General features: G+C 48.0%; 1 protein-coding gene across 1 annotated transcript in view; it reads right to left on the bottom strand.

The window, feature by feature from the left end:
- The window catches only part of ITIH6 (inter-alpha-trypsin inhibitor heavy chain family member 6), a 191,660-nt gene extending 179,306 nt beyond the window's left edge, over positions 1-12,354 (bottom strand). Inside the window, exon 1 of the mRNA XM_086940184.1 lies at positions 12,158-12,354. Coding sequence (XP_086796310.1) covers positions 12,158-12,259 — 102 coding nt within the window. The 5' untranslated portion in view covers positions 12,260-12,354. The remainder of the gene's footprint in view (positions 1-12,157) is intronic.
- Positions 12,355-12,650: the final 296 nt, after the last annotated feature.

The raw sequence follows: 12,650 nt of genomic DNA, 5'->3' as shown, positions 1-12,650 counted from the left end.
CATTTACTAACCCCACTGACAGAACTGGGCATTTACTGACCCCACTGACAGACTGGGCATTTACTGAAACCACAAACGGAACTTGGCATTTCTTGACCCCACGGACAGAACTGGGCATTTACCGACCCCACTGACAGGCTGGGCATTTACTGAAACCACAAATGGAACTGGGCATTTATTGACCCCGCAGACAGAACTAGGCATTTACTGACCCCGCAGACAGAACTGGGCATTTACTAACCCCACTGACAGAACTGGGCATTTACTGACCCCGCAGACAGAACTGTGCATTTACTAACCCCTCTGACAGAACTGGGCATTTACTGACCCCACTGACAGGCTGGGCATTTACTAACCCCACTGACAGGCTGGGCATTTACTGAAAGCACAAATGGAACTTGGCATGTACTGACCCCACTGACAGACTGGGCATTTACTGAAACCACAAACGGAACTTGGCATTTCTTGACCCCACGGACAGAACTGGGCATTTACCGACCCCACTGACAGGCTGGGCATTTACTGAAACCACAAATGGAACTGGGCATTTACTGACCCCGCAGACAGAACTGGGCATTTATTGACCCCGCAGACAGAACTAGGCATTTACTGACCCTGCAGACAGAACTGGGCATTTACTGAAACCACAAATGGAACTTGGCATTTACTGACCCCGCAGACAGAACTGGGCATTTACTAACCCCACTGACAGAACTGGGCATTTACTTACCCCGCAGACAGAACTAACCCCATTGACAGAACTGGGCATTACTGACCCCGCAGACAGAACTGTGCATTACCTGACCCCGCAGACAGCACTGTGCATTTACTAACTCCACTAACAGAACTGGGCATTTACTGACCCCACTGACAGAATTGGGCATTTACGGACACCAAAGCGGGGTATTTACTGACACAACAGACACGACAAGCCATTTACTGACACCACAGACATGGCTGGGCGTTTACTGACACCACAGACATAGCTTGACATTTACTAACACCACAGCGGGGTATTTACTGACACACAGACACAGCTGGGCATTTACTGACACCACATACATGTCTGGGCATTTACTGACATCCCAGACATGGCTGGGCATTTACTGACACCAGAGACATAGCTTGACATTTACCGACACCACAGCAGGGTATTTACTGGCACAGAGACACAGCTGGGCATTTATTGATTCCACAGATAAAGCTGGGCATTTATCTACACCAGAGACACAGTTTGACATTTACTGACTCCACAGACAGAGCTGGGAATTTATGTACACCACTGACACAGCGGGGCATTTACTGGCACCACATACACAGCTGGGCATTTATTTACACCACCGACACAGCTGGACATTTAAGTATTCCTTTTTTTTAATTGTTTATTAAAGGAGTAGCAAGACATCAAATTTCAGAGTACAAACAGAAAATAAAACAGAAAGTATACAATACAAAGTACATTCTATCTGTGTCATTGCTGCCCATTTTGTATTATACCCCAGAACCCCACCCTGAGCCACCCCCCCAGGGATCACTACAGGAGGAGAGAATAAAGAAAAGGAAAAGAAAAACAAACAAATAAAAAAAAAATTGGATATGGTCAACTCGTGTTATGAGACAGGTGAATCCCATTATATTTCATTATATTCAATATACACATTTCATCCAAATTGTCCTCCTCCTTCAAGAAGAAAAAAAAGGAAAAAAAATGTATATATATATATTTTTTTTTATGATTTAGATTATCCAGCCAATTAATTACCGGCTCCCATACTGATTCGCCCTCTCTTCGAGCCCGTGGGCCTCTCCTCTTGAAAACCAACAGCTCCCACTTCCCAACATTCAAAAACTTATTGAACCACTCATGTTCTGACGGGGGGGATTGATCTAACCACACTGTTGCTAGACATAATCTAAATGTAGCCATAGCGATATAAAATAGCTTGCGTTCTGGCAGCGTCATACTTGTATCTGCCACCCCCAATATAATGGCTTGCGAAGACCATTGTATCTGATAACCGAACACTTGCTCCAACCGTTGTTCCACTTTAATTATCAATGGAGTTAAACTAGGGCAGGAAGAGAACATATGGATACTGTCAACTGCTATCTCCCCACACCTAGGACAATTGACTCCCGTGATCCCACCCCATTGTTGTATGCGATGTGGGGTTATATACAAATTGAACCATGTTTTAAAACATTGTACCTGGAGGTTAGCAGATATAGTGGCAGTACAGCTGAAGCATAACGAGTCTTCACAAACCTCCTGCCCAGCTTGTAAACCAATCTGCCATCGGTTAAAGTGTTTAGGTAGATCATCACTCCGCCTTTCATTCAACATCTTATAAATTATAGATATATTCGAGTGCCCCCCCCCCTGATAGCCTCAACTAATGGGATAGAAATCCAGGTAACAGATTTCCTAGAAAAAAAGTCACGAATCTGTAAGAACTTAAAAAAATGCTGATTACTAATACCAAATGTATGTTTTATGTATTCAAATGTCCGCACCCCCTGAACTGAAACCAGATCCCCCAACATAGTAACTCCATGTGTAGTCCATTCTCTGAAATACCCGTCTGCAAATATTTCTGGCAGAAGGGTATTACCTATTACCGGAGTATACATATGTATCCTTCCTATATTAAATAGTTTCCGCACAGGCGTCCATACTTTAAAAGCTGCCAGGAAAACTTTAAACCTGACACGTTTGAAATACGCAAAATCGATATGCCTGAATAGTAACCCCTTGACCTCTTCCCCAAAAATTAAACAATACGTAGAAAACTCAGAGACCTCTAGGTCCACAGAATCCATTAATACAGCAATGTGTCTTAATGTAATTGCCCAATAGTAAAGCTGAAAGTTTGGTAAAGACCAACCCCCCCCTCTCCCTGGGTAACGTCATATATTTATGGGCTCATCTGGGTCTTTTTCCTGCCCATACAAACCACGATATTAAACGTTCTAATTTCCTAAACCATACTTGTTCAAACAATACAGGAATCGCTCTAAAAAGATACAATATTTTTGGTAAAAAAATCTTTTTAACAACATTACAGCGACCCATCAGTGTTAATTGAAGGTTGTTAAACTTTCTAGTATCTTTTTCCATCTTGCCTAACAGTGGTTTAAAATTAATCTCAACAATTTCCTCGGGATTAGAGCTTATTACAATTCCTAAGTACTTTGCCCTATCAATGACCCGAGGATCCAACAACATAATTTTATCATTGCATATAATTTGGGTCTTGGAGTCGTTCAAATGATATCCAGACAACTTACCAAACTGTGATGTAAGGTTTTGAATCTCTAACAGTGCTGCCTGAGGAGAGTCTGTCAAAATGGCTAGAACGTCTGCATACCCCAGTATTTTAGTGTTACCACCCCTAGATCTCACTGGACAAATCGTCTCATTCAAAAGAATTTTTTTAATAAGGGGATCAATATAAATTGCAAATAATAAAGGGGAGCAAGGGCAACCCTGACGTGTACCTCTTAAAATATTAATTGAACCCGTCTGGATCCCCATAACTGAAATATGGGCCGTCGGCTGTTTATACATACTCTGTATCGCTCTTATGATTCTTTCTCCTAGACCATAATATCTCAACACAACCCATAAAAAAGGCCAGGAGACCCTATCAAAGGCCTTCTCTGCATCTAGCAGAATTAGGGCCATAGGGTCTCCTGTAACCTTGGTAAAATCAACAGCGTAATAACACGGCGTATATGGTCTATAGTTTCTCGACCAGGCACAAAGCCATGTTGTTGAACAGAGACAAGTTTCTTAATCACCCCAGAGATCCTATTAGCGAATATTTTGGCATATATTTTAATGTCACTGTTGATGAGCGTGATAGGGCGATATGATCCCAAATCAGATAGATCTTTATCCTTTTTTAGAAAAGTTATAATTCGGGCACCGTGCCAGGACTCTGGAGGAACCTACCCATCCTGAACTCTACGAAATAATTCTAACATGACCTGAGTGAGCTGAGGCCGAAATATCTTATAAAATTCCCCCGGCAGAAAGTCTGGGCCAACAGCTTTGCCCCGTGGAAGAGAATATATAGCCTGCCAAATCTCCTCAATACTAATTTCTGCGTCTAATGATTCTCGTTCTTCCGAGGTTAGCGTATCCACCCGATCCCCTTCAGGTATTCCTGAATTTCCGCCTGGGGTGCATCGTTATCACAGATATCATCATAATATAGTTTTTGATATAACTTTTGAAAGGCGAAAGCAATGGCCTTCTCCTCAGACACGAGACACAAATCAGGATCCTGAATCTTCTTAATACGTATAGCTGCTTCTCTGTCCTTAGTTCTTGTGGCTAACATGTGCCCCGCTCTCTCACTACTCTCGAACATTTTAGATCTCCAAGCAATGAATTTGCTAGCAGCTTTCGCCTGTGAACGTTCTGTGATAGCTGATTTTACTATAGCAATCTGTGTTAGGGCTAAATCGCTATCCCCACCTATCTGTATCGAGCGAGACAGGTTCACCTCTGCTTTTTCCAGTTCTTTATACAGCCTTTGTAAATTAGCCTTCTCCTTCTTTTGAGCATCCCAGCCATATCTTGTAGTTTCACCCCTGATCCCAAACATTCTGAATACCTGTGCTACCCTTATTTTCCTCTAAAAACTTTAGAATCCAGGGGGACATAGTATCCACAAACTCCTTCTCACTAAGCAGGCCACGATTAAACGTCCAGACATCACTTTTGCTCTTACATGCCTGTATATTCATCTCCAGCACGAGCGGATTATGGTCCGACATCACGCGTGGAAATCTAATAATACTGGAGCCTTGACTAAGAACTGGTGATATAAAAAAATAATCAAGCCTGGAACAAATTTTATGTGGTGCAGAAAAAAAAGTGAACCCAGGATCACCCCGATTAAAAAACGCCCAAGCATCAATTAGTCCATGTATCTCTATCAGATGGCGTAGAGCCTTGTACACTTTAGGTTTTCTCCCAGTGTATGCACTCTCTGGTTGATTCAATAGTCCACACTCCATATTGATATTTAGATCCCCGCAGATTATAAGCGGGGATGGCCATCCTACCAACTCCAGGCTTAGCCATTTATACAATTCTGGATCATCTAATACTGGGCCGTACAAGACACAGAGTGTGATATTTTTTCCCTGAAAATCACTGTATACAATTACCCAGCGACCCAAACTATCAGCCAAAGAGCGAATTATGTTCACCTTCCCTCGTCTTGCTAAGATTGCGACTCCTTTGGTCTTAGCCTCAAGTTTAGTCCAAGAAACTAGTTGAAACCCCTCAAATTCCAACAATTTATGGCGGCTAGCTTCTATATGCGTTTCCTGTAGGCAGAGAACATCCGCCGCAAGAATCGCAAATCTTCCCTGACTCTTCGCCGTTTAATCGGATTATTAAGCCCACAAATGTTTATGGATACAATTCTAATATTAGCCATTTCTTAGAGAGGATGTTCCAGAAAACAAATATAACCAGCACTTCATAATAATATTCAATATGGAGAGTTTAACAGAAAACAATGCCTCAAATCCTACCATTTGTGCCCCCCGAAACAGATCCCCCTCCCCATGCCCCCCCAAACCCCCTGACCCCTCCCCTCTAAACACAGGCAAAATAGGTCCTCAGACCCATGTGATGCCTCCCACTTCCCGAGTGTGCCCTGGTCACTCCCTGTCTATATGTCCTTAAATACAGAAGTGAGCGAAAGTGCCCAAATAAAATTGAATCCCATGTAAGTCTACCCGGGGGAAAACCAACCAAAACAAGAGAATATGAGCGACCATAGTATACCCCACTTGGCCATTTTCCCCCTCCCTCCCTAGTTGAGACTTGATCAAATACCAAAGCAGATTAAATCTACATTCATACTGATAAACCAAAAGCCATTTAGCCAATAGGTAGTTCTTTTAAATAGTCCTCGGCCTGTATCTCAGAAGTGAAAACCACGAAAGATAACTTTAAGCAGTGCGGTGTTCATTAAGAACACCTCTCACCCTTTGTTTTGGAAAGGGGTAATCAATGAACGGAGCCGCCACCGCCGTTCCACTGTTGCATGGCAAAAATCCGGGCGCACAAAGAAAGTATGACCTTCAGCAGTTCTTTTAGTATCAGGACGCGCTTTTTCAAAGATGGCTTGCCGTAGTAAAAAATTGCCCAAAAAAATCAGGATGGCCCTAGGTTTTGCTCCTGGATCCGGATTCTTTTTTTGCATCACATGGGTCTGAGGACCTATTTTGCCTGTGTTTAGAGGGGAGGGGTCAGGGGGTTTGGGGGGGGAGGGGGAGGGGGATCTGTTTCGGGGGGCACAAATGGTAGGATTTGAGACATTGTTTTCTGTTAAACTCTCCATATTGAATATTATTATGAAGTGCTGGTTATATTTGTTTTCTGGAACATCCTCTCTAAGAAATGGCTAACACCGAAACAGCCCTCCTGGAAGTCTCGGAGGCGATTAAGGAGGTGCTGGATTCAGGCGGGAGAGCGATGCTGGTGATGCTAGATCTGTCGGCGGCCTTCGACACCGTCCCTCATGAGGGTCTTCTTGCAAGACTCTCAGAGGCTGGTCTCCGAGGGACGGTGCTCCAGTGGTTTCGATCTTTCCTGGCAGGCCGTCGACAAACGGTCTGGGCTTCTGCTTGCTCCGCCGAGATGTCGCCATTGGGTGTCGGAGTTCCTCAGGGCTCTGTCCTGAGTCCAACTCTATTTAACATCTTCATGACCCCTCTGGCGGCATTGGCGGAGTCTTTCGGGGCCCAGATCGTTTCTTACGCCGATGACACCCAGCTCCTCTTCACCTGTGAGAGGGGTGCGGACTTCGATGGAGGTAGGATCCAGGGTTGCCTTGAGGCTGTGTTTCAATGGTTCCATCACAACAGCCTCAAGTGCAACTCGGATAAATCCGAGGTCCTCTTTTTTGGGTGCAGTTCGGATCCGGACTGGAAAGTGTGGTGGCCTGAGAACATGTTTCCACCAGCAAGTTCGTCCCAGGTGGCTAAAAACCTTGGGATTAAGATCGACAATGGCCTCACACTACGTTCACAGGTAATCGGTCTCACTGGTACCTGCTTTGGCCTACTCCGGATGCTACGTAAGTTCCTTCCCCTGTTATCGGAGGAACATAGGAAGATCACGGTGCAGGCGATTATAGGCTCGAGAATTGACTATTCCAACGTCCTTTATCTCGGCTTGCCAGAATATCTGCTCCAACGGTTACAGGTTGTCCAGAATTCGGCAGCACGGGCCATCTTTGGACTATCTCGCCGTGCCAGAGCCTCGGGTCTTCTGGAGGCTCTGCACTGGCTCCCTGTCCGGAAGCGTATAATTTTTAAAACTCTCATTCTGGCACACAAAGCCTTGCACGCCTCCGGAGCAAAATACCTGCAGAAGAGGCTGGCCTTTTATTTGCCTGCCAGGTCGCTCAGGTCTGAAGCCCTGTTTCTTGCGGCGGTTCGTCGTGTGAAGAGAGCCCGCATCGGAGGCCGCTCTTTTAAACTACTAGCGCCTCAGTTATGGAATAAACTGCCTGTGTCCCTGCGCAGCATTCCTAATTTGTTGGCCTTTCGGAAAGGGCTTAAAACCTGGCTCTTTTCCTCTTAGTTTCGGTCCCTATTAGGTTTCTTTTATCTCTGTTTCTTATTTTATTTTCCCTGTTGTGTTTTGAGATTAGTGTGCAATCCAAAGCGTCGGGACACTCTTCCGAGTAGCCGCACGCTATACAAAACCCCTGCATAACATAACATAACATAAGGGGAAAACGATGCGCTCTTTGGATCTCAGTGTCCCATGTCCAATGAGGGAGCTCCGGAAAAGCGGCTTGAAACAGTTTTATCACAAAACCTCTGATATCTTGACCCTCTTTTTTCTCTTCGATTCCTAAAAGTCTAAGGTTATTCCTTCGTAGCCTATTTTCGGAGTCTTCCAACTACCACATTACGTCTGTCAGTCTATCGTCATTGGCCGTTGTTTGAGTCTCAGTCTTCTGTAGCCCTGTCTCTAGCTCCACAATCCTTTCCTCGGGTGCAGCCGTCCTAGCAAAGCAATGACTTCGGAGCATGCTTTGGTGTTTTTCCGGATAGCACCCTGGATCTTCATTGTAGCCAACTGAGCCCTCTTGTGTTCCTGGCGGGCTTCACTTTGTATCGATTTTAGCATTGCATAGATCAGAGTATTGGATGGGGGAGAGTTAGTTTCATTGCGGTCTTTCTCTTTCCCATGGGCCCTAGACCCCCCTGATCCTGTAAGACTATAGTAGCCGGGGCGTAGTCCCATTGAAGATTGTAACTTGCTTCAGAGCCTTCACTATCTACATCCTCCGAAGCCTGGGTGGGTGTTAGCTTTGCTTTACTATGATGGGGTGTAGCCCTTTTCAGTGTATCCGCTGTATTTGGTGGACTAGCACTCTCCTCGTCTGATGACAGATCCCCACTTATGGAGCCCCCAGTGGACTCCCCCTCAGACTCCTCAGCCACTGAGAAGAAGCTATCCGCATCCGGAGCCTCCGACAGGTTACCATCATTCGGTTCCGCTTTCTCCCCAGCTTTCTCCCCAGTGGGGGTCTGGAAAATACCTGACACCCCCTCCTCCAACAACTGTCTCTGAGGGGAACTTGATACTGCTGTATTATTAAGGCCCTCGAGCCCCTCACCACCTCTTGTTTCGTGACAAACAGCTAGTGGGGGACATTTAAGTATTCCACAGACATGGCTGGACATTTACTGACACCACTGACACAGCTGGGCATTTATTTACACTACCGACACAGCTGGGCATTTACTGACACCACCGACACAGCTGAACATTTAATTATTCCACAGACATGGCTGGACATTTACTGACACCACTGGCACAGCTGGGCATATAATGGCACCGCAGCGGGATATTTACTGACACCACAGTCACAGCTTGGCATTTACTGACACCACAGACATGGCTGGGCATTTACTGACACCAGAGACACAGCTGGGCATGTATTTACACCACGGACACAGCTGGGCATTTACTGACACCACAGACACAGCTGGGCATTTACTGACACCACAGACACAGCTGGACATTTAAGTACTCCACAGTCATGGCTGGGCATTTACTGGCACCACAGAGGGGTATTTACTGACACACAGACACAGCTGGGCATTTATTGACACCACAGATAAATCTGGGCATTTATCTACACCAGAGACACAGTTTGATATTTACTGACACCACTGACACAGCTGAGCATTAATATACACCACTGACACAGCTGGGCATTTACTGACACCACATACACAGCTGAACATTTAATTATTCCACAGACATGGCTGGACATTTACTGACACCACTGACACAGCTGGGCATTTATTTACACTACCGACACAGCTGGGCATTTACTGACACCACAGACACAGCTGAACATTTAATTATTCCACAGACATGGCTGGACATTTACTGACACCACTGACACAGCTGGGCATTTATTTACACTACCGACACAGCTGGGCATTTACTGACACCACAGACACAGCTGAACATTTAATTATTAAACAGACATGGCTGGACATTTACTGACACCACTGACACAGCTGGGAATTTACTGACACCACAGACACAGATGGGCATTTACTGACACCACAGACACAGCTGAACATTTAATTATTCCACAGACATGGCTGGACATTTACTGACACCACTGACACAGCTGGGCATTTATTTACACTACCGACACAGCTGGGCATTTACTGACACCACAGACACAGCGGAACATTTAATTATTCCACAGACATGGCTGGACATTTACTGACACCACTGACACAGCTGGGCATTTATTTACACTACCGACACAGCTGGGCATTTACTGACACCACAGACACAGCTGAACATTTAATTATTCCACAGACATGGCTGGACATGTACTGACACCACTGACACAGCTGGGCATTTACTGACACCACAGACACAGATGGGCATTTACTGACACCACAGACACAGCTGGACATGTATCTACACCAGAGACACAGCTTGACATTTACTGACACCACAGTGAGGTATTTACTGACACACAGACCCAGGTTGGCATTTACTGATGACACAGCTGGGCATTTATTTACACCACTGACACAGCTGGGCATTTACTGACACCACACACATAGCTGGGCATTTATGTACACCACAGACACAGCTGGGCATTTAAGTACTCCACAGACATGGCTGGGTGTTTACTGACACCACAGAGGGGGTATTTACTGACACACAGACACAGCTGGGCATTTACTGACACAACTGACACAGCTGGGCATTTAAGTACTCCACAGACATGGCTGGGTGTTTACTGACACCACAGAGGGGGTATTTACTGACACACAGACACAGCTGGGCATTTACTGACACAACTGACACAGCTGGGCATTTACTGACACAACTGACACAGCTGGGCATTTACTGACACCACAGACACAGCTGGGCATGTATTTACACCACTTACACAGCTGGACATGTATTTACACCACTGACACAGCTGGGCATTTACTGACACCACAGACACAGCTGGACATTTAAGTACTCCACAGACATGGCTGGGTGTTTACTGACACCACAGAGGGGGTATTTACTGACACACAGACACAGCTGGGCATTTACTGACACCACATACATGGCTGGGCATTTTAGTACCCCAAAGACATGGCTGGATATTTATTGACACCACAGACACAGCTGGGCATTTATCTACACCAGAGACTCAGCTTGACATTTATGTACTCCACAGACATGGCTGGACATTTACTGACACCACAACTGGACATTTACTGACACCACAGCTGGGCATTTATTTACAACAGACACAGCTGGGCATTTGCTGACACCACAGACATGGCTGGGCATTTAATGTCATGGTAGATATCTCTGGACGAAGGTCCCGAATGAGTATGCCACGATCTCTAAAATCCGCATTCAGACAACCCTGGGGGCCTCTTGTCGATCTGACAGAGGTACGGGGCCCCTGCCCCCCCCCCCCCTCCCTTGCAGACCTGGCAAACAGTCATCAATCTCTGCGAGGTCCCAGATAGGGATAGACTGGCCTGGCAGGATGACTCCCGGGGGTTCCGGCGCACTCCGGCTGTGCGCCCCAGACACCCCCATGGCAGCAAAGAGGGGGTACAGGGGGCCTGACACCCCCAGATCCTGCGCATTATCCACTCCTGCCTTGGCTCTGGACTGTCCCACAGAACACAAGATGCGCTGTCCTCCTCCGGGTCCTACGACCCGACACCACCGGATGAAGCGCCTAGACAGCCGAGTCAATACCAAGCGCTACATGTGAACACAGACGTGCGCCCACCGTTCTTCTTGTCGAGATTCCGAAAGGGGGGGGGGGGGGCAGAGTCAGTCATGTCAGGGGTCCCTCTGACGGCCCGGGAGGGGGTCAGGCACTTGTCGGGTCGGTCAATCATGAGGGCTGGGGAAGAGTCAGTCACATCAGGCTGGTCCATCTGAAGGGCTGGGGCAGAGTCAGTCTCATCAGGCCGGTCTTTGAAGGTACCGAGGGGGCGGGGCAGAGTCAGTCTCAGATCCGTTCTCTGAAGGGCCGGGGCAGAGTCAGTCTCATCAGACCAGCCTCTGAAGGAAGGGAAGGGCCGGGGCAGAGTCAGTCTCAGACCAGTCCTCTGAAGGAAGGGAAGGGCAGGGGCAGAGTCAGTCTCATCAGGCCGGTCTTGGAAGGTACCGAGGGGCCGGGGCAGAGTCAGTCTCATCCAAGCAGTCCTCTGAAGGGCCGGGGCAGAGTCAGTCTCATCAGGCCGGTCTTGGAAGGTACCGAGGGGCCGGGGAAGAGTCAGTCACATCAGGCTGGTCCATCTGAAGGGCTGGGGCAGAGTCAGTCTCATCAGGCCGGTCTTTGAAGGTACCGAGGGGGCGGGGCAGAGTCAGTCTCAGATCCGTTCTCTGAAGGGCCGGGGCAGAGTCAGTCTCATCAGACCAGCCTCTGAAGGGACGGAAGGGCCGGGGCAGAGTCAGTCTCATCAGACCAGCCTCTGAAGGGACGGAAGGGCCGGGGCAGAGTCAGTCTCAGACCAGTCCTCTGAAGGGACGGAAGGGCCGGGGCAGAGTCAGCCTCATCCAAGCAGTCCTCCGACGGTACCTAAGGGCCGGGGCAGTCAGACTCACCCCGTGCTGCGCCGGGGGCGCCTCCAGCGGCGCGGCGGCCGTGGGCCCCAGTAGCGCCTGGAGGAGCAGCAGTGGCAGGGCAGCGCTGCGCGGGGTCTTCATGGCGCTGGAGCTCTCGAACCCGCGACCGTCCGGAAAGGAGTGCGCGCGCGCCGCCGCCCCCGCTCTTATACACCCAGAGGGTTATTTTCCTTCATATTTTTCCTGTTTTGGTTTCTCAGGTGGAGCGGGGAGGGGGGGGGGGCGGGCTGTCAAAAGTCACATTCATGCCGCTACAAGCCGCGATTGTGAGGCGCTGGTGTGCCTGGAGCCGGGCCAGCCCCGCGGGATCCGGGAGGGCTCTGGGAGGGCTCCGGGCCTCGGGGGTACCCGCCCCCCACCCCCGAGAGGGTGGAGCGGACGGGGGAGAGGCGAGAGAAGAGGCGGAGGTGCCACAGCGCCTTGAAGCCGGCTCAGCTGGGCGCAGATCACCAAACCTCAGAGTACAAGCGGA

This window comes from Lissotriton vulgaris, chromosome 10, assembly GCF_964263255.1.
Source record: "Lissotriton vulgaris chromosome 10, aLisVul1.2, whole genome shotgun sequence".
NCBI classification, from domain to species: Eukaryota; Metazoa; Chordata; class Amphibia; order Caudata; family Salamandridae; genus Lissotriton; species Lissotriton vulgaris.
This window is presented reverse-complemented; position numbering and strand designations above follow the sequence as displayed.